The sequence below is a fragment of the Canis lupus genome, chromosome 21, assembly GCF_011100685.1.
Source record: "Canis lupus familiaris isolate Mischka breed German Shepherd chromosome 21, alternate assembly UU_Cfam_GSD_1.0, whole genome shotgun sequence".
NCBI lineage: Eukaryota > Metazoa > Chordata > Mammalia > Carnivora > Canidae > Canis > Canis lupus.
In genome coordinates this window covers 29,356,837-29,379,458 of record NC_049242.1, presented here as the reverse complement: position 1 = coordinate 29,379,458, position 22,622 = coordinate 29,356,837, and the positions used below count along the sequence as shown (strand labels likewise).

Here is a 22,622-nt window from a genome sequence, read left to right as displayed (position 1 = left end):
GGACTCATATGCTCAACCACTTGAGTCACCCAGGATTCCCTTTAGTATGTCCCTTAATACCTTGGTTTCTGACAGCAAAGCAATAAGCTGAATGCAATCTGTTCCCGGTGTTCAGGATGTTGATCACAAAAATTCACTATTCTACAATATGTGTACATGTACAGCCTTTAACTTCTAAATCCCTTGATATCTGTACTATTGAACTGAGTATTTAAAGAAACATTCTGTTTTTCTTAAGGGGATAAAATTGTATATTTCTCTAGAGAATATTTCAGAACATTAGAGACACAGGTGCAGGTGTGAGTCAAGTCTACCCTACCTGTAGGAGAGGATCAAAACTAGAGGAAATGCTCCATGCTTACCAACTAAATAATATTACATAAATAATAGTTTCATACGTTGTGTATTTGTGTAAGCATGTGTATATGGGGACTTTTAAAAATGAAATTAGTGATTTTAATATTTGTTACAGAGTTGTTTCTTTCTATGTACAGCCTTATAGGATACAAGTTGCAAGCACTTACATACAGAATGTTTCAGTCATTCACACATCCATCCACTTCTTTTTTATTTGTTTATATTTTTGTGTGTCTAACTAAATAACGTCATTGAATATGGAATACTTTCTAAGTCAGGCTAAGAACTATGAAAAAAGAAACAGATATTATGTATTCTAGTTTTAAAGAGCTTACTTTCTACTAACATAGATAATGAAATATTATGGCATTCTAGAAAGTCATCAAAAGTTCAGGCTTGTCATGCATACATATTATGTGAAGAATAATTAAATGCTTACATTTTGACATAATGATGGCTAGAGTGGCAACAATAAAAAAATAACTGATTCTAAATTTAGATTCCTTTAATTAAATAGAAAAATTGGAAACAATCTAAATATTCATTATCAGGTGAATTGATAAACAAAATATGGCACATTCCTATAGTGGAATACTCTTCAGCAATAAAAAGGAATGAATTACTAATATACATAACACAAATGAATCTCAAAACTGTCCCATTAGAAAATTCAACCTAATCTATAGTGACAGGAAGCAAATTAGTGGTTGTGTGGGTCCAGGGTGAATGGAGGCCTGAAAGGCAAATTCATTTTTTACACAAAATCTTTGTATACAAGAGTTCATTTTTTATACAAATTTATATGTATATAGCTAATATGTGTGAATATACACATATATATATTCATATACATATATACACATGCTAGCTATATGTGTTTTGGGCAAAAGTCTTGATTATAGCATATTAAAACATAAATTTGGCTATTTTCAATTGACATTATATAATTAGCCCATTCTAACAAAAATGATTTAGTGTTATTATGATTGAATAAAAGTTCTTTATACAATTAATTTAACCACTTTCCTATTTTTAGGCATGTAGATTCTTGTAATTTATAAGAGATAATACAATAATGTAAATGTAGCACGATTCTTTAACTTCCTTGAGTGCTTTTTAAAGTTGAAGTTAAATTCACACAATATGCAGTTAACTGTTTAATCATATAACAGCATATAATTGAGTAGTTTTTGATACACTCACAATGCTGGGATGGCTAGGTGGCTTAGTGGTTGAGCATCTGCCTTTGGCTCAGCACATGATCCCGGAGTCCTGGGATCGAGTCTCACATGGGGTTTCCTACATGGAGCCTGCTTCTCACCCTGCCTCTCTCTCTCTGTCTGTATTTCTCATGAATAAGTAAAAAATATTTTTAAAAAAGGGGATCCCTGGGTGGCTCAGGGGTTTACACCTGCCTTCAGCCCAGGGCTGGTATTTCTGAGTTCTCTATTCTGTTGCATTGATCTGTGTGTCTATTCTCTGCCGATGTCACATTGCCTTTATTACAATCGCTATGTAATAAACCTTGAAACTGAGAAGACTATTCTTTTTAATTTACATTATTTTTCAATATTTAAAATTTCTTTTTTTGGAGTTCAATTTGCCAACATATAGCATATCACCCAGTGCTCATCATTGTCTTTGATTTCTTTCAAGACTGTGTAGTGTTTAGCAAGCCAGTCCTGCAAGTCTCTGAGATTTACATCTAAGTATTTTCTTTATTCAGCAACTATGACTGAATTTACAATATATATTTTTATTGCTAGTTTATGAAACTACAATTGATTTATATATATATATATATATATATATATATATATATATATATTCTTTCCTGTGGAAAAAAACACTGAATACTCTTAGTAGTAGAATTTTTTTGGGTAGATTCCTTGGTAGTTTCTTTTCTTTTTTTTAAATTATACTTGACACACAATGTTACATTAGTTTCAGGTTTTTTTTTTTTTTTCCTTTACCAGAGTGATTCAACAAGTCTATACGTTATACTGTACTCACCACAAGTATAAATATCATCTGCCAAATTCCGTGGTAGTTTCTACATAAACAATTATAACATCTGCAATAGTTACGTTATAATTTCCTTTTTTTAAAATTTTGTGACTTTTCTTTACTTACCAGTGCAATAGCACTGACCAGGATTTCAAGTACTCATGTTGAATAATGATGGTGAGACCAAATATCCTTTCTATGTTCCCAGCATTAGGGGGAAACATCCCATCTTTCATCATTCAGAATAAGATTAGCTTTAGGAGATTCATAGATGATCTTAATCAAATTGAGGACATTTCACTCTATTCCTATTATTAAAAGATTTTTTAAGAATCATGAATGAATATTGAAAATATCAGCAAGATAGAAAAATTGAAAGCTCCAGACCTCATTCACTTCTAGACACACTGATTTAATAGCAATATATGGTCTAAAATAACCTCTAGAAGAACTCCAGAAACCATTTAAGAAGTCATTATACTTCATGGAAGCCCAAAGCCAAGAACAGCTGCATTGAAGTAAGTAAAAAAAGTGGTTTTCTTATCCTTATTTATTTTGATTTTGTTGTTTTAAGTTTTAATTTAATTCTAGTTAGTTCACATTTAGTGTAATATTTATTTCAAGAGTAGAATCTAGTAATTTGTCATGTACATATAACACCCAGTGCTCATCACAAATGCCTGCCTTAGGATGCATCACCCATTTTGCCCATCCCCCACCAATCTCCCCTCCAGCAACTCTCAGCTTGTTCTCTATAGTTAAGAGTCTCTTGTGGTTTGTCTCCTTCTCTTTAAAAAAAATCCCTCTTTTATGTTCATCTGTTTTGTTTCTTATATTCCTCATATGAGTGAAATCATATTGTATTTGTCTTGCTTTGACTGTCTTGTTTTGCTTAGCACAATACACTCTAGCTCCATCCACATTGTTGGGAATGGCAAGATTTCATTCTTTTCAATTGCTGAATAATATTCCATCATATGTATGTATGTGTGTCTAATCTCATATCTTCATTATCCATTGGGATAATGGACATTTGGGCTCTTTCCATAATGTGGCTATTATTGATAATGTTGCTATAAACATTGGGGTACACGTGTCCTTTTGAATCAGTATTTTTGTCAGAACAGCATACTTTGGATGCCTGGGAGCAACTGAAAATAATAGAGAACTCAATTTCTTGTTGCAGTTCCAGAAAAAAAAAATGTAATACTGTAGACAGCAACTAGTGCTACTCAGCACAATCATGAGAAAGTGTTCAGTTCAAGAGAATATAGGTTGAATGGTCTGGCTTTTCAGGGAGCTGCCTAGGGTACTGTTTTTTCTTTCCTAACTTGGAATACTGGAAGACTCAGGATACTTTGGATATCTGGAGGTTGCTAAAAGTAAAAGAGAACTCAGTAATTTATTGCAGTGCCTAAGTATGCCCCAGAGGTAGACTGATACCAAAGAGAGCAAGAAATTAGAAGTTCTTGAAAAAGAAGACAGTTGACCTCTATAACTGAGAAATTACACATCTAAGCCCAGGAAAATGCATTCCCATATAAGGTTTGAGAGGCCATCAGAATTTCTAGTAAAGCTGATTGGTGAATGAAAGTTCATGAAGATTGGGAACTTTTTTCAGATGCACAAATTACAACAATAACAAAACACAAGAACAAAATAAGTCTTCAAAATCTGACTGCAAAGAAATGGAGATCTATAAATTACCTGACAAAGTATTCAAAATAATCATTGTAAATAAGCCCTGTGTACTACAAAAGAACACCAATAGGCAACCAAACAAAATCAGGAAAAAGGTGTTTGAACAGAATGAGGCTGTGAACAAAAAGAAACTATAAAAGGTAACCACAAAATATCGTGGAGTTGAAGAATACAGTAATGTGACTTAAAAAAATCTACTACAGAGCATAAACTGATGTTTTGATCAAGCAGAAAAAAGAAACAATGAACTTGAAGACAGGTCATTTGATATTATTGAGCCAGAGGAACAAAACGGAAAAGGAATGGGGAAAAAAGTAAGGAAAACCTAAGATATTTATGGGAAATCAGCAAGAAAATCAACATATGCATGACAGGAGTCTTAAAAGAAGAAAAGGAGGAGAAAAGGGCAGTGAGTTTATTTGAAGAAATAATCACCAAAATGTTCCCAAATCTGAAGAAGAAAATAGACCTCTCACTTCAAAAAGCTTAAAGGATTCCAACTAGGCTAAACCCAAAAAGGTTCAGAGACACATTATAAACAAATTACCAGAAGTCAAGAAAAAGAATCTCAAAAGCAATAAAAGAAAAGTAATTTATCATGTACAGATGAACTTCCATAAAATTAGCAATTTTCAGCAGAAATTTTACAAGCCATAAAGATGTCAGATGATATGTTCGAAGTGCTGAAAGGAAAGTAAAAGCTGCCAATCAATCTGGCAAACTGTCAAAAGCTAAGGAGAAATAAATACCTTCACAGATAAACAAAATCCAAAGGAGTTCATCAATACTAGATCTACCTTATAAGAATTGCTACAGGGACCTGAAGTTGAGACAAGAGGACACTGGACAGCAACATGAAATCATGAAAATACAAAACTCTTTGGTAAAGAATAAAGAATCCTGTAATACTGTAATAGCAGTGCGTAAATCACTTAATTCCAGTGTATAATTTATTTATGTATTTTTAAAGATTTTATTTATTCATGAGAGACACAGAGAGAGAGGCAGAGATATAAGTAGAGGGAGAAGCAGGTTCCTCCAGGGGGGGCTGATATGGGACTCTATCCCAGGATCCCGGGATCGCGACCTGAGCCAAAGGCAGACGCTTAACTGCTGAGCCACTCAGGCATCCCTCCAGTGTATAATTTAAATGAAAAAGCATAAAAAATAACTATGAGACAGTATTAATGGTACAAAATATAAAATAATGTAATTTGTGATATTGATAACCAAAAGCGGGGGTAGAAAAGATGTAAAGGAGTAGCATTTAAATAAATTATGTCATAATATAATTTAAATAGATTAGTCAAAATATATTATGACCAATATATAATTTTATGCAGTCCCCACAGTAGCTACAAAGAAAATATTTATATAAGGTGCACAACAGAAATAAAGAAATCTAAGCATGCCACAACAAAGAAATTAGTGAAACACAAAGGAAATAAAAGAGGGAAAAGATAAAATAATTAAAGACATACAGAAAACAATGGAGAAAGTAAGAATGTAAGTTCTTTCCTAACATTAATTAATACTTTAAATGCAAATGGATTAAATAAACATAATAATCAAAAATATGGAGTGACTGAATAGATTAAAAATGCAAGATTCAACTATGTGCTATATTCAAAAGATTTTATATATGAAGATATAAACAGGTTGAAGAGAAAAGGATGGAAAAAGATATTTTTGCAAATGGTAACCAAATAAAGAGCAGTGAAGTCCATACTTATATCTGACAAAATAAACTTTAAGCCAAACTGTCACAAGGAACAAAAAAAAAAGGACACTAGATAATGATAACAGGGTCAAATAATCAGAATAATCTAACATTTCTGCTATTCTGTAGGTCCTGAATGTATTTTTACAAGTCCATTTTTTATTTATAGTGTTTTTACAATGTATCTCTTTGCATAGATTATTTAGTGGTTGTTCTTTGTTTTATATTTATATACATAGCATCACAGTCTCCTGATATCATCATTTGATAGTTCAAGTGAAATATAAAAACTTAACCTTCTTTTAAGTTCCTTTATCCTATCTTATTTATAGTTACTTTAAACATTTTAAACATAAATTTGAACCATATCAACAAAGCTATAAATTTTCTTTCAATAGTCAAATATAATTTAGAAAATTAAAAATGAGAAAAGATTACTGTATTTATCGTTTTTTCTTACTATATTTTTTTTCTTCTTTCCAGATCCCAAAGTTTCTTCTTTGATCTATTTACTAGACAAATATCTTTAGTCATTTAGGAGTTTTCTACAGGAGACATGTCAGATGACTTACTTCCAAATTACAGTCCAGAGGCTAAAATCTCATTAGACTAATGACCTCATAGTGTATTTACAAGTTTCTCCATCAGGAGGATGATATTGAAAAAATAGAGAAATTTTTGCAATGATGAGAAAAATATAGCATATGTTTTCCAGACATAAGTAACAACTGTCTTTCAAACAAAAATTCTAATCACTATTTGAAAACAAGACAAACTGGCACCTAACAGCAGATTCTCTCTTTCTGATTTATCCATTTCTTTTGATAAGTTACTCAGGTTCCCATTGTGTTTTGCTTATGGGAACCTGGGAACTTCTTCACAGGGGTGAGGAGGTGAAAAACAGCATGGGGGGCATATCAGTGATTTGGAGATTCTGAAAACATTTAATGTCCCCCTCAGGTCTTTCCCTTGTGAAGAACAAAGTAGAAATCGTAAAAGGCATCTTTAGATTCTCACTACACAGCCAATGGAGTATTATTTTCCTCCTCCTTCATCTCTTCCATGAAAAATATCTCCCTTATGTGCTGTGGGATTTAATGTTCTTAGAACCTGAAAAGATCTTTATGATACAGTCTCGTATCTGCTTGGTTTTCACTCCATAAACAATAGGGTTCATAGTGGGAGGCAGGAGCAGATAAATATTGGCCACAATGATGTGGCAAGAAGGAGGGATTGTACGGCTTCCAAAACGATTAAAAAAGAAGCAGAAGAAGGCTGGACTGTAGGAGAAAACAATGGCACAGATGTGGGCAGTGCAGGTGCTGAAGGCCTTCTGTCGAGCATCTGCTGAAGAGAGGCTGACCACTGCCCGGAGGATCATGGTGTAGGAGATTGTGATGCACAGGATGTCAAAGCCTCCAATCAGAAGGGCAGCTATCAAACCATAGATAACATTGGCCTTGATATTTCCACAGGATAACTTGGCTACAGATAGCTGGTCACAATAGGTATGGTGTATTATATTGCCCTTGCAATAGGGTAGTCTCTTGGTGAAGAAAATCAAGGGAATGATGAGCAACACTGCTCTCAGAAAAGTAGCAAGCCCAACCTTTGCAATGACAGAATTGGTGAGGATGGTTGCATAGCGCAGAGGGTAGCAGATGGCCACATAGCGGTCCAGGGCCATGAGCATGAGCACCCCAGATTCCATCCCTGTGAAGGTATGGATGAAGAACATCTGGACTAGGCATTCTTCAAATCCAATTTTCTTGAGATGAAACCAGAAGATGCAGAGAGCTTTAGGGATTGTACTAGAGCACATAACAAGGTCGGTAAGGGAAAGCATGGCCAAAAAATAATACATGGATCTGTGCAAGGAGTCCTCATAGCAGATGAGGTATAGAAGCCCACAATTCCCTACCATGGCCACAATATACATGGAGCAGAATGGGAAGGAAATCCACATGTGCATGTCTTCCAGTCCTGGGATCCCATTAAGAATGAATGAGACTGGTGTTACATCTGTTTCATTCAGAATTATCATAATTAAGCTGGTGTAATTGTTAAGAAGCCTGTAGTATTGAAATTATATCTTTGTTTTGTTTCATTTTTTGATCCTCTGAGGTTTGGAAAAATGGGAAAAATAATCTTTGTTGTGCTCCCTCTCTCTGTCTCTTCTCTCTGTTAATATTGTATTGTAATAACAAGAAAATAAACATTTTAAGTGCCAGGACAAATTTACATAAACACTGTTTAAGTTTAAACTATTGTTTGTTAATTCATTAATTTTTTGGTTCATTTAACAATATATACTTCACATCTACTATGTGTCAGGTTTTATGACAGATAATGTGTTTACATTATTTTAAGACAGAAAGATATAGATACAATCCCCTTAAACTTATAATCAAGTGTAATTGTGTTACACTTATGATCTATGTCATTATGATCTTTCAGATTGGTATTTGTTGTAATATCTTATTTAAATGTTAATTATTATAACCTCTCCATCTGGGTGTTTTCTTAAGGTAGAACTCATTGATTACCTAACAGGTATGATTAGGATGTATTTGTTATTGTTTTTATTTTTTATTGTTCTTATTTTTAACAATAATTCATATTTATACTTACTATGTACTAGGTAAAGTTCTAAGGAGTTTATATACATTAACTCATTTTGTCCTTACTATGAGCCCAGGATGCATTTTTATTATCTGCACTTTATTATTGAGTAAATGGAGGTTCTATGTAGATGAGGTTTCTTATGTCTGAATTTCAAAGGCATTCTCAATCTCCTAGTTTAAGATACAGATAGTAAAAAGACAGTTGATACTTTTTACATGAACTATTCTTCCTTTCCTTTCCTAAACAACCATTTATTTGTTTTCTGGTTCTGAAATACTTAAGAACATTTTACTTTATTTTATTTTATTTTTTAAAAGATTTCATTTATTTATTTGACAGAGAGAGAGAGAGCACAAGCAAGGGGAACTGCAAGGAAGAGCGAGAAGCAGACTCCCCGTTGAGCAGGGAGCCCTACCTGGGGCTCCATCCCATGACCCCGGGATCTCCATCAGAGTGGAAGACAGACACTTAACCTACTGAGCCACTCAGGCACCCTACTTAAATAAAATCTTAAAAAAAAACAAAAACAGGGTCCTTGCCTTTGGCTCAGGTCGTGATCCTGGAGTCCCTGGATTTAGACCACATCGGCTCCCTGCTCAGCAGGGAGTCAACTTCTCCCTCCACCCCTCATCCTGCTCCTGTTCTCTCTCTTTCACTGTCTCTCTCTCAGATAAGTAAATAAAACCTTAAAAAAAGAGAACATTTTAAAACTTCTTTGCTTTCATATTTAATGCTGGTGATAGTGATGACAGAGGTGAATGTGGGCATGTATGTCATTTACCAAGCAGGCATTTTTTTTAATAATAAATTTATTTTTTATTGGTGTTCAATTTGCCAACATACAGAATAACACCCAGTGCTCATCCCGTCAAGTGCAGGCATTTATTGGGCCTTTTGGGGTCTGGAAATCTGAGGCCTTTGGTTTTAGAAATTTTCTTGTATTAACTTTTGATAATATCTTCCCAATCTTGTCCTTGTTATTTTACTACTATTGTTTTTAGTTAAATATGGGATTTTCTGGCCTTATTCCCTTCTTTTCATTGTTTCTCTTTAAAAAGTTTAATATTGCATCTATTTATTTTTTAACCACTTTCTAGAAAAATTCCTGAATTCTATATCCCAAATATATTGGCATTTTCTGTTGTCTAACACTACAAAATTCCAACATCATATTTTCTTCTGAATCTTGTGAATCTGACAGTAATATACATATATTATATATATTATATAATACACATGCTTCATATATTATCTAGGTTTCAATTACTAATTTTTATAGCTTTTTTCTTTTATTTGGAGAAGTTTCTCATATATATGGTAATTTTTGAATATTAATTCACGCTTAAGAAAGAGACTATCGAGAGCTGATTTGAAACTCCAGACATTGAATGAATCTCATCAATTGGTAGGATTTACTTACAGTGCTCAAACAGGGACCTCTACTTCCTTGGAGACATTCTTAGTCTTACACTGCTAGTCATTATAAGAGGATAATTAACAGTGTTTAGGATAGTGGACGAATCAGATATATCAACTTGTTCTTTATTCAGTTTTTCTACCTACACCTATTTTTTATCTTTATATACTTGCACCATAGGATGACAGATTAGATACTGTAAAAGACCATTTTTTTTTTTTTGGAAATAGTAAAGCAACATAGGATGAACATGCCCTTCAAAGATCTCCTCTATGCCATTACAAAAATCATAGAATCATATAGAAACAGAAAGAAATGGCAATGAAGTTAACTTTGAGGCATATCAAAAAAGTTTCTACAAGGAATGGACAAATTATTTTAAATATGAAGGGCCAAAATGGTCAGAGCAGTGTTCTCTCTTGATGCTTGTTTTTACTTACTCAAATCATACTGGTATTTTAACTTCTCGATTCTGCAAACCTCTCTCTTTTTCATATTCCCCCAAATAGCCTCTAGTATAACATATTTCAGGAAAACTCAGTTCTCTTTTCAAGAGGTTAGAAAGCCAACCTCAAAGCCTCTTAATATCATGTAATTATCAAAGTACCAGGCTTATAGTTAAGGAATAGATTTGTTAATGGAATCAATGTCTTTCACTATTTTAACATCATGGTATCATAAATATGATATTTTTGAATCATCCAAAATTTAATGAAACCTTCATATTAAGACAGTGGCAAGCAAAACACTTAGTACCTATTAGGTAAATATTTTTTAATAAATGAGCAGGTTAATGAATTAATGAGGCTTAATCTATACCTGACATTAAGCATTATTAAATTAAATGCTGTAGTATAAATAGTATTACTTGGAAAGCACCAAGGAACCACCAAAAGAAACAAAACCATAATGTTTACCTCATAAATCATCAGAAATTATAAATTTCAAAAAAAATAATGAAATAGAGAAAACAAAGGAAATCCAAGGAATTTGAAAAAATAATGTGCTAGAGAAAATATATTCATTGGGAAATAAATATCAACTATCTAAACTACCCTACAAAATTGGTCTTAACTCAGAGTGTTTTTTTTAACATATTTATGGTTTTTAAGAAGTGGTATATCAGAAAGTGAGCCATACTCAAAGTATGCAGAGAATTTTTCTATAAATAGGAAACATACCAAAATAAAAACATATCAAAAATTTTTGGATAAAATATTACTTTCAGATAAAGCAGAAACAAAAGCAAGAAAATATTGGATCAAGATCACTTTTGAGAAAAATAAAAGAAAATCTTGACACAGTGCAATTAAAGCTGATATACCAAATTCTTTTATCTCTAGTTTTGGCAAAATTTCTCCACAACCAAAACATTAAACAGTGCTGATATAATTCTCTTGTTCACTTTGTTAGTATACAGAACACTGAAAATGAGAGATAAAAATAGGTAAATAAATAAATAATAAAATGAAACATTTAAATTATATCACAGCTTATGAACTGCTTCTCAGTTTCTTATTTTAGTGTCATTGGTGTGGCCTTTAATGATACACAGCTAACAAAACTCTTACAATTTGCATTTTGGGAAAAAAGAACACTACGGGTTTTTAATATTGTGTTTCCATGAAAAACAATATTGTCATAGAGTTTCATTCTATTGGGCTTGTAAATGTGTACATTATGTTTGAATACAATAATATTTTTCTGATTATTTTCATAGATATCATTAGAGTAAGTTTTTAAAACTATAAAAATCATATATGTATATAAGTGCATGTTTATCCATCTATATATGTTTTCTATTAAAATAGATATTGAAATTAATTTCTGATAAATGTTTGACTAATGTAAATTGTCATAAGTTGTTGAAAAAATAATATAACTACTCACTTCTCCTTAATACATTCAGCTAGTCAACTCTTTATATATCTGTGCAACAGAAGGAGATAAATTTAGGAAAAGTACAGGTATCCTTAATTTAAAAATAGGCAATTTATCTTTTAGATTCCTTGTGCTGTATTCTAGAGAATGGCTTTCCTAAATATGAAATAAATATCCTAGATATATTTCTTGTGCTTTCTTTTTATATATTTAACTACTAAAACTGACTTTCATGTTACACAATAATTTTAAGTGCCATCTTTAATACATTTATTTGCAAAACTGTCAGAGGTCCACACTTATACATAGGTAATATAGTACTAAGCACAAAATAACTAAGGAAATTTCCAAAACAAAGTAAAAATTATTTCAATACATTATAACTTAATTGTTTTAGCAAGGAAAAGTAACTAATATTATGTCATGGGTGTGGATAGGCATTTTGGAGTACTAATACTAATACATTTATGTTATCTATAAGGCTCAACTTTGATATCATCTTTTGTCCATCGTCATTCCCAAACTCCCTTTACAACAAGTTTGTTTTCTCTTTAGACTGTTCTAAGTCTAAAATCCATGGTCTTCTCTAACATGACAGTGGAGTCCTCCGCTCAAGTGTTGTCATAACATTATATGGTTTCACTCATACAGGGAATCTAAAAAATAGTGAAAGGGATTATAGGAGGGAAAGGAGAGAAAATGAGTGGAAAAAATCAGAGAGGGTGACAGAACATGAGAGACTCCTAACTCTGGGAAACAAACAAGGGGGTAGTGGAAGGGGAGGTGGGCGGGGTGATGGGGTGACTGGGTGACGGGCACTGAGGGGGGCACGTGGCAGGATGAGCACTGGGTGTTATGCTATATGTTGGCAAATCGAACTCCAATAAAAATATACAAAAAATAAAAAAAGAAACAGATGAAATACAGTCCTAACTCTCCCTAGAAATGAACCAAGAAAGATTAAGTTCTCTTTCTGAGAACAAGGGGAGGGCAGGTAAGAAGTAAGTGTTCTAATCATTGACGGAGAATCCTAGTTCTCACCCATTTCCTCTTGTCATGAGCAGGATTCATACCTGACTTCCAGTACAACAGAACCAGGGATTCCTATTTGGTTAAGGAGATGACTCTGACATTCAAAATCATGATGGACAGCTACATTGAATCACAATCTGAGCATTGGGAAAACAAACACTTTGTAACCTCCCAGCCAGCCCCCACAGCACTCCTGCCTTCAAATCTGGTGAATGGACGAAATCTGTATTTCTGGGACTGTCATAACAATTCAAAGGCTCCACTTTATCTTTCTGCCTGAAAATATAATAATAAATCCTGTCTGTAGTCCCACTTTTATATTCTTTTAATACCTTAGGTTCTGGATACCAAACAGAGAGCTGAATGCAGTCTGGTCCAGGTATTCGGGATCTTAGTAAAAAAATGTAAGCTATATGTACATGCACAGCCTTCAATTTCTAAATCCCATGATACCTATACTAGTAAATTGAGTATTAAAGAAAAATGTCCTATATATCCTAAAGGGATACTTCAAAAATTGCAGACACAGATGCTTGTGTAGCAATCAACTAACCCTTATGGGACGAGGAAAAAAAAGGGAGCTTCCTATTCTTACTGCTATATGATGATAGTCAAATAAGTGAATTATTTCATACATATGTTATGTGTATGTGTGTGTGTGTACACTCACATGTGTGAATGTACTTAATGAAGAGGAATTGAAGAGAAATTGTAATAAAAGTGAGTTATTTTAATTCTGTAGAGTTTTCTTTCCATGTGAGGTCTTGTAGGACACATGGTGAAAGCACTTAGCACAGAATGTTTCGGTCACTCACACATCTAACCATTTTTTCTTTTATTATCTTATTTTTTAATGACTCTAATCAAATAATATGATTGAGTTCTTAGTTGTCTCCAAGGCAGTGCAGTATGCATAAAAAAGAGATCAAACAACATGAACCTTCAAACTTTAGGCTAGGTCAAACAATTCAGAGGCAGATAGCCACATATTATGTTATTCCATTTATATGAAATATTAAGAATAGGCAAATCCATAGAATAGAAAGTAAATATTCGGTTGCCCTGGGCAGGGGGAAGGAGATGACTGCTTAAATATATAGGCTTTTTGGGCAGCCCCGGTGGCTCGGCGATTTAGCTCCACCTTCAGCCCAGGGTGTGATCCTAGGAACTCGGGATCGAGTCCCACGTTGGGCTTCTGGCGTGGAGCCTGCTTCTCCCTCTGTGTCTCTACCTCCCTCTATCTGTTTCTCGAATAAATAAATAAAATCTTGAAATATATAGGCTTTTGGGGGGAGATAATTAAAATATTCTGGAATTAGATAGGGGTGATAGTTGCATAGCACTATGAATGTACTAAAAACCACTGAATGGTATATTTAACATAAGTAAAATGGTAAATTTGGGGGTTCCTCGGTGTCTCAGTTGGTTAAGTGTCAGACTCTTGGTTTGGGCTCATATCATGATCACATGGGTTGTGATCTCATGGGTCCTGAGATTGACCCCTGCCTCAGGCTCTGCCTTCATAGGGGAGTCTTCTTGAAGATTCCTTCCCTCTACCTCTTCCACCACTCATGCTCTCTCTAATTCTCTCTCTTTAAAATAAATCTTTTTTTCTAAATGGTAAATTTTACATTCAATGACTTTTATGACAATTTTTGAAAAGTCACAAAGCTCTTACTGATATTAAGTTGGTTTTTTTTTATTTATTTGTAAATAATTGTTTTTGTGCAGCATGGGTTGTTTTTGTAAAGATTTATTTATTTATTTATCTATTTATTTATTTATTTATTTAGAGATAGCATGAGTAGTAAGTAAGAGCATGAGCAGCAGGGAGAGTCAGAGGAAGAGAGTAGCAGACACCCCACTAAGGAGAGTGCCCTATGTGGGGGAACTGGATACCATAACATTGGGATCATGTTCTGAGCCAAAGGCAGTTGCTTAATCAAATGAGCCACTACCTAGGTGCCCCTGTGCAGTGTAGTTTTAGAGTTTAGCATAGATCTATTCCCCAGGCTTCTACACAGAAGTAGACACACGAAACACTTATATCTTAACCAATTAAGATGTTACCTGAAAGACAGTCTATACCCAATGTAGGTTTCACTGAGTTAACCATAGGGCCAATACCATATGCTTTTAAATGTAAGTTTACATACACTTAGATCTTGTGGGGGGGGGGGTTGTTTGTTTTTTTGTTTGTTTGTTTGTTTGTTAGACTTCACACCCAGGGTAGAGCCCAACATGGGGCTTGATCTCACAACCCTGAGATGAACTGAGATTAAAATAAAGGTGCTCAACCACTGACCCACCCAAGTACCCCAGATCTTAATGAAAAAAGATGTTAGTTGAAAGAGAATTTATCTGAGTTTTAATGAGTTAAGTATGTGGGCTATTCCCATATGCTTCTACATATATATGTGCAAGTGCTTTGTTTTTTATTGCTTTTTCTTTCTTTTTCTTTCTTTAATTCGAATAGTTGACACACAATGTTGTATAAGTTTCAGATGTACAATATAGTGATTCAATATTTCTATTACATTATGCTATACTTACCACAATTGTAGCTACCCTCTGTCATCATACAACACTATTTATTATAATAACATTGACTACATTCCCTATGTTGTACCTTTTATTCCCATTTGTTTTTTAGGATTCCACATATAGGTGATATAGGTGAAATCATATGTGTTTGTCTTTCTCAGTCTAACTTATTTCACTTAGTGTAATACCCTCTAGATCCATCCATATTGCCTCAAATGGCAAGATCTCATCTTCTTCTTATGGCTACATATCTAGCTTATCCATTTCTTTTATTGGACAAACTTTTTAATATTACTATTTTGCCATTGTCACTCAAGTCACTCATAGTTTATTGGTTTTTGTGTGAATACAAGTATTTTTCTGGGATAAATGCTCAAGAGTATAACTGCTAAATTATTAGAGTATAACTAAATTATTAGTTAAATAATTATTCCAGTATTATCTTAAGTAACTGCCAAAATATTTTCATAATGGCTGCCCTGTTTTATATGCCTACCAGTAATATATTAGTGATTCAGTTTTTCCATACTCTTAACAGAATTTCATGTTGTTAGTATGTTTAATTTTATCCTGTGTCATGGTTATATAGTGACATTCTATCTCAATTTAAATGTTATTTGTATATGGCTAACGATGATGACCATTTAAAATGTTTAATTAAAATTAAAATTAGTTAACATACAGTGTATTATTAATTTCGGGGGTAGAATTTAGTGATTCATCAGTTGCATATAACATGCATTGCTCATTATTACATCAGGTGCCCTCCTTAATGCCCATCATCCTATCCAATTACCCCATCCTCCCACCCATCTCACTTCCAGCAAACCTCCCTTTGTTTCCTATAGTTAAGGGTCTCTTATGGTTTGCCTCCCTCTCACTTTTTATCTTATTTTTCCTTCCCTTCTCTTATGTTCATCTCTTTTGTTTCATAAATTCTACATATGAGTGAAATAAAATTCAGTTTTTCTATGTGTCTGTTTGCCATTTGTATGTCCTTTTCAATGAAATGTCTATGTATATTTTTTGTTTATTTTCTAACTGGATTTTTTTTTTTTTTTTACCATGAATGTGTGTGTGTTTGTATGTAACTGTGCATGTGTGTGTGTGTGTTGGATAAGTCTTTTTTTTTTAATTTATTTTTTATTGGTGTTCAATTTACTAACATACAGAATAACCCCCAGTGCCCGTCACCCATTCACTCCCACCCCCCGCCCTCCTCCCCTTCCACCACCCCTAGTTCGTTTCCCAGAGTTAGCAGTCTTTACGTTCTGTCTCCCTTTCTGATATAGCCAGGGGAATTTTAAAAAAGAAAACCATATCTGGGGGCATCACAATGCCAGATTTCAGGTTGTACTACAAAGCTGTGGTCATCAAGACAGTGTGGTACTGGCACAAAAACAGACATATAGATCAGTGGAACAGAATAGAGAATCCAGAAGTGGACCCTGAACTTTATGTGTTGGATAAGTCTTAAAAACATTTTTCCCGTTCTGTAGCTTGTCTTTTCATCCTCTTAATAAGGTCTTTCACAGAGCAAAATGTTTGTTAAAAATTTTAATATGGTTTAATTTTTCACTTTGATGTCAAGTCTAAGAACTCTGCTTAGCCCTGGATATTAAAGATTTATCCCATTGCTTTTTAAAATGTTTTAGAGCTTCAATTTTTACATTTAAGTTCATGACCCATTATTTTGAGTTAGTGTGTAGGTACAATCAATGTCCAATCTTGATTTAGGTCAATAGTATTTTTTTATTTGTTTGCCTATCGATGTCCAACCTTCCAGCAAACTTTTTTGAAAGGCTACATTTCCTTTATTGATTTTTTTTGTTTCAGTGTCTAAAACTGTTTGGACATATATGAGAGGGTCTATTTCTAGGTTCTCTATTCTGTTCCATTGATCGAAATACCTATCCTCTACTAATACCACAGTCTTGATATTGTAGCTATGTAAGTCTTGAAATTGCAAAGACTCCTTCCTCATTTCATTATGTACTTTCAATTGCTTTAGCTATTGTTATTCCTTTGATATTTCAAGTAAATTTTAGAATAATTTTGTGTATATTAACACAAGTCTTGCTGAAATTTTTATAGGAATTGCAACACTCCTGTGTATCACTTTGGGGAAAACTGGTACCTCTTCATCCATGAATATTGTATGTCCCTTCATTTAATTGGATTTTTAAAAATTTCTTTATTGGCAATGAATAGTTTTATATATAATTTTATATATTATTATAATAAAGATAACTACCATTATACTTTCTACTTTTATGGGCTTAACTATATTAAAATATCTCATTTAAATGGAATCATTGAAATGTTTATTCTTGTGTGACTGATTTATTTCACTAAGCATAATATCCTCAAGAGTTATCCATGATGCAGCATATGACAGTTTCCTTTTATGTCTGAATAATATTTCATTGTATGTATATACTATATTTCTTTACCTATTCATCTATCTGTGGACCTTTAGGTTACTTCAATACCTTGGATATTGTGAATAATGCTGCAATGAACATAAGAATACATATATGTCATTGAGATCTTATTTTTCAATTCTTTTGGCTAAACATCCAGAAGTGGAATTTTAGATCATACAGTAATTCTATTTTTAATTTCTTGAGGAACCTCCATATTGTTTTCCATAGTTTCTGTAAAATTTTTCATTTCCACTGACATTTCCAGACATGGGTTCTAATTTTTCTACAACCTCACCTACAACTCCTTGGTTGATCTTATAATTCCTATCCTAACAAGATAAGAAGTGAAATCTCATTGTGGTTTTGATTTGGGTCTCTCTAATGATTAGTGATGCTGAGCATCTTTTCATATCTGTTGGCTATTTGTGTGTCTTCCTATTAAACAGGAGTGATGAAAATCATAAAATGTAAAGTGCTTCTGAAGTAAAATAGTGCAAATGTTTCAAGTTATCAAGAATACGGAATTGCATTTGATATTCCTAGGAGATAGAGTTAGATGAGACCAGAAAGAGGCCTATTTAATTTGTTAACATGGAAGCCACTGCTGATATTGAAAAAATCAATTTCAGGTGATGGATCTGACCAATTAGGGGGAGAATGATTTCAGGTTGATAAAGTAAAGGGAAAGAAAATGCTAATTTGTTCTTTGAAGAGGTTGTCAAGAGGGCACGATCCCAGGTTGACCTGAGCACTGGACCTAGGCAATTGTAGGCTCCTTATGCTTTCCCCTGTCCTTGGATTATGCATTCCACTTACCTCTCCCACACTAGATGCTACCTTAAGGACACAAATTTAGGACAGTTATGTATTGCTGAGACCATTCTGGATGGTATATGTGACTGAACACAGGGAATGCCTCCATATACACTCCTAAGATTCCAGCAAGCAGGTGCAGAGAGCTACTCATCGTGCAAGACAAGTCTTGTATGTATGTTCTCTTGCTTATTTAAACTGCCACCTACCAATCTGGGGTGGTCTTCCTCTCTCTTCAGTCTCTGCTTGCTCTGTATGTATAAAATACAATTGAAACAACACTTGTTCTAGAAGTTTTGATATCAGAGTGAAGCAGAGAAACAGGGTAAAAAGTGGAAAGTGGTTATATCTTACGGGTTGGTATTCTGTAAGATTCCAAAATTTGAGAATGTAAAAAAGGACTAATTAAATAATTAAATGCAATTTCATTGGTATAGTTAACTAAACTGGGCAAAAATAACATGTATTCTTTTAAGCTGGACAGAGAGATATAAGAATAATGATTCAGTTTATTCTATATTTCTTACAAAATTGGCTTAGATCGTGAAACATTAATATAAAAGTACTATTTCCTTCAGTCTTCCATTTGTTCATTAATTTAAAAGAATCTTAAATATTAGAATGAAATATTTGGTTTTATTTATTATGTTCACAATTGCAGATAAGAGGAAGCAGTTGATTTTGACCCCTTCTCATGCTGCTTACAAAACATTATATTGTTTGTTACATTCGTTAAGACATCTATCTACCTCAACCTCCAGACTGTGTTCTTTCAAAGATCCTCTTGAAGAAAACTGGATAGCAGATCAGTCTGTGTAGTAGAAAAACGTGTGTGTCATTGCTAGGAGAGACCTCTTCAGCCAGATTCTCTCAGACATCCAGAGACTTAAAATTCATTACATTAATGACTTCATGCATAGAATACTTTATAGCTTCTCTTTCAGGGAGGAGTCATTAAAAATATTTTAGTAGTGATTAAAAGTATATGCCATATATTTTCCAGGGGAAGAAAACAACTGGCTTTAAATATAGAAATTGTAATTTGTTTGGAAACAGGATCACCTACTTTTGTTTTATTTTTTAATGAAAATGGTGTAATTAGTGTTTGTTCAAGGATATGTATTCTTTCGCACAAAGCTGAGAAGGAAAAATATTTCATAGAAAGTTTGTTTGGCAGTCCATTTAAGATTTTCAGGATATGTATGTAGAAATGCATCAATCAATATGCTCTAACTCCATGACCAAAATAGTACTTCTCAAAATATTTTTTATCTCCTGACTAAATAGGAGCTCCACTCTGTCATGAAATTGTCTTTTTTTTTTTTTTTAAGTCTCTTCTATATGCCATGGGATTTGATGTCCTTAGACCCTGAAAGGATCCTTATGACACGGTCTCGTATCTGCTTGGTTTTCACCCCATAAACAATAGGGTTCATAGTGGGAGGCAAGAGCAGATAAATATTGGCCACAATGATGTGGCAAGAGGGAGGGATTGTGTGGCCCCCAAAGTGGTGGGAAAAGAAAGAGAAGAAGGCTGGACTGTAGGAGAAAACAATGGCACAGATGTGAGCAGTGCAGGTGCTGAAGGCCTTCTGTCGAGCATCTGCTGAAGAGAGGCTGACCACTGCCCGGAGGATCATGGTGTAGGAGATTGTGATGCACAGGATGTCAAAGCCACCAATTAGGAGGGCAACCATCAGACCATAGATGGCATTGACCTTGACATTGCCACAAGACAATTTGGCTACAGACATGTGGTCACAGTAGGTGTGGGGAATTATATTGCCTCTGCAGTAGGACAGGCGCTTCGTGAGGAAAGTGAAGGGAATGATGAGCAACACCCCTCTCAGGAAAGTAGCAAGCCCAACCTTTGCAATGACATGATTGGTGAGGATAGTTGAGTACCGCAGAGGGTAGCAGATGGCCACATAGCGGTCCAGAGCCATGAGCATAAGCACTCCAGACTCCATCCCTGTGAAGGTATGGATGAAGAACATCTGGAGCAAACATTCATTAAAGCCAATGTCCTTGAGATGAAACCAGAAGATACAGAGAGCTTTAGGAATTGTACTAGAGCACATGACAATATCAGTAAGAGAAAGCATGGCTAAAAAGTAATACATAGGTCTGTCTGTGCAATGAATCCTCATAGTAGATGAGGTATAACAGCCCACAATTCCCTACCATGGCCACAATATACATGGAGAAGAATGGGAAGGAAATCCACACATGCATGTCTTCCAGTCCTGGGACTCCATTAAGAATGAATGAGACCAGGGTCCAGTTTGTTTTATTCAATATTATCATGATTAATTAGGCCTAAAATTCATGTGAGTTTTCCTAGAATAAGAAAAAGAAAAGAAAAATATAACTTATGGATACTGTCTCCCTCTCACACCCACATTTTAAAATTCCATGATGCATTTTAATGATCAGCCAAATTTTCTGAGGTCTACAGAGTAGGGTTTTTTTTTGTCTATTTGTTGTTTATTAATTAAGGTATATGTTCATCTAACAAATTCTTGTTAAACAATCCAAGTTTTCATCACAGACACTGATCCTACATTTTTTTTTAAAAGATTCCCATTGTCAGGCAGCCCGGGTGCCTCAGAGGTTTAGCGCTACCTTCAGCCCAGGGCCTGATCCTGGAGACCCGTGATCGAGTCCCACCTCCAGCTCTCTACATGGAGCCTGATTCTCCCTCTGCCTGTGTCTCTACCTCTCTGTCTGTGTGTGTCTCTCATGAATAAATAAATAAAATCTTTAAAAAATAAAGATTCCGGGGATCCCTGGGTGGCGCAGCAGTTTAGCGCCTGCCTTTGGCCCAGGGTGCGATCCTGGAGACCCGGGATCAAATCCCACGTCGGGCTCCAGGTGCATGGAGCCTGCTTCTCCCTCTGCCTGTGTCTCTGCCTCTCTCTCTCTCTCTCTGTGACTATCATAAAAAAAAAATAAAAAAATAAAGATTCCCATTGTCAAAGTTTTAATCAAGTATAACTCTGTTAGGACTTCTAGGGATTATTTTAGAATACTCTACTTACCAATTTATAACTATATGCGTATCTCTATTGATGTGATCTAAAAAGAATTCTCTGTTTACATCACCAATGAACCAACAGATATGATTATGTTTTGTTCATACTGTTAATTAGCCAATAATTGTTTTTGATTACTAAGGTACTGTTTGAAGCATTTGTAAATATATTTCTTAAATAGTTATTTATTTATTTATTTATTTATTTATTTATTTATTTATTTATTTGAGAGAGAGGGAGAGAGACAGGCAGAGACACAGGCAAAGGGAGAAGCAGACCCCATGCTGGGTGCCCGACGTGGGACTCGATCCAGCGACTCCAGAATCGAGCCCGGGGCCAAAGGCAGGCGCCAAACCGCTGAGCCACCCAGGGATCCCCAGCATTTGTAAATATTAAAATATTAATCCTCAATGGAACTTGGAGTCTCCCAATTCAATAAAATTTTTAATTCACTCTTCTCACTTTTAAGACATCTTATTTTTGTCCCATACTTGGCTATATGCATTTATAGGAATGCTTTGAATTTACATGCAAAATAAACTTCTAGTTATACCTAAAGAACAGCTAATATTGCTTAGGATGCTGAATCCATCACTGGTAGATTGTACCCATCTGTTCTTTCTGACTTGCTTTACATTTTTTCATAACTTTAGCAATGAAACTAGCCAATATAAATGAAATTTAATACTTCTAGCCATGCATCAAATTCATTTCTCATCCAAGAGAAAAATTAATTAATCTGAAATTCTGTATTAACATCTAAACTTCATTTTCAAATTACTAAATATTGAGGGTGGATAAATGACATCTTGTTCTTTCATTAATCTTTTCCTTTCTCATAAATATTCAATGAGCACTTACAATGTGGTCATGTAAGGAACCATATACAGTTTCATACTTTAAAGAATTCGGAGTTTAATGGAGAGACCAAAAGGCACACAAACAATCACAGGAAATATAACAAAAACTAAAATAGAAGTATGTGCAAGGCCCAAAATAAAGACTACATTAGTAGAGTGGATGTACATTTTTGAAGCACTGGTAATTGTCAAGAAGGACCACGT

General features: G+C 34.2%; 2 protein-coding genes across 2 annotated transcripts; both read right to left on the bottom strand.

Annotated features, from left to right (window-relative positions):
• Positions 1 to 6,863: 6,863 nt before the first annotated feature.
• Positions 6,864 to 7,944, bottom strand: OR52N4G (olfactory receptor family 52 subfamily N member 4G). Its single transcript, XM_038568116.1, has one exon. The coding sequence runs from the start codon at positions 7,827 to 7,829 to the stop codon at positions 6,864 to 6,866; it is 966 nt and encodes a 321-aa protein (XP_038424044.1). The 5' UTR covers positions 7,830 to 7,944.
• Positions 7,945 to 19,860: 11,916 nt separating this feature from the next.
• Positions 19,861 to 20,830, bottom strand: OR52N4 (olfactory receptor family 52 subfamily N member 4). The gene is given in 2 exon segments (NM_001388714.1): positions 19,861 to 20,654; positions 20,656 to 20,830. Coding segments are annotated over 2 exon segments (969 nt in total).
• Between the last annotated feature and the right edge of the window lie 1,792 nt (positions 20,831 to 22,622).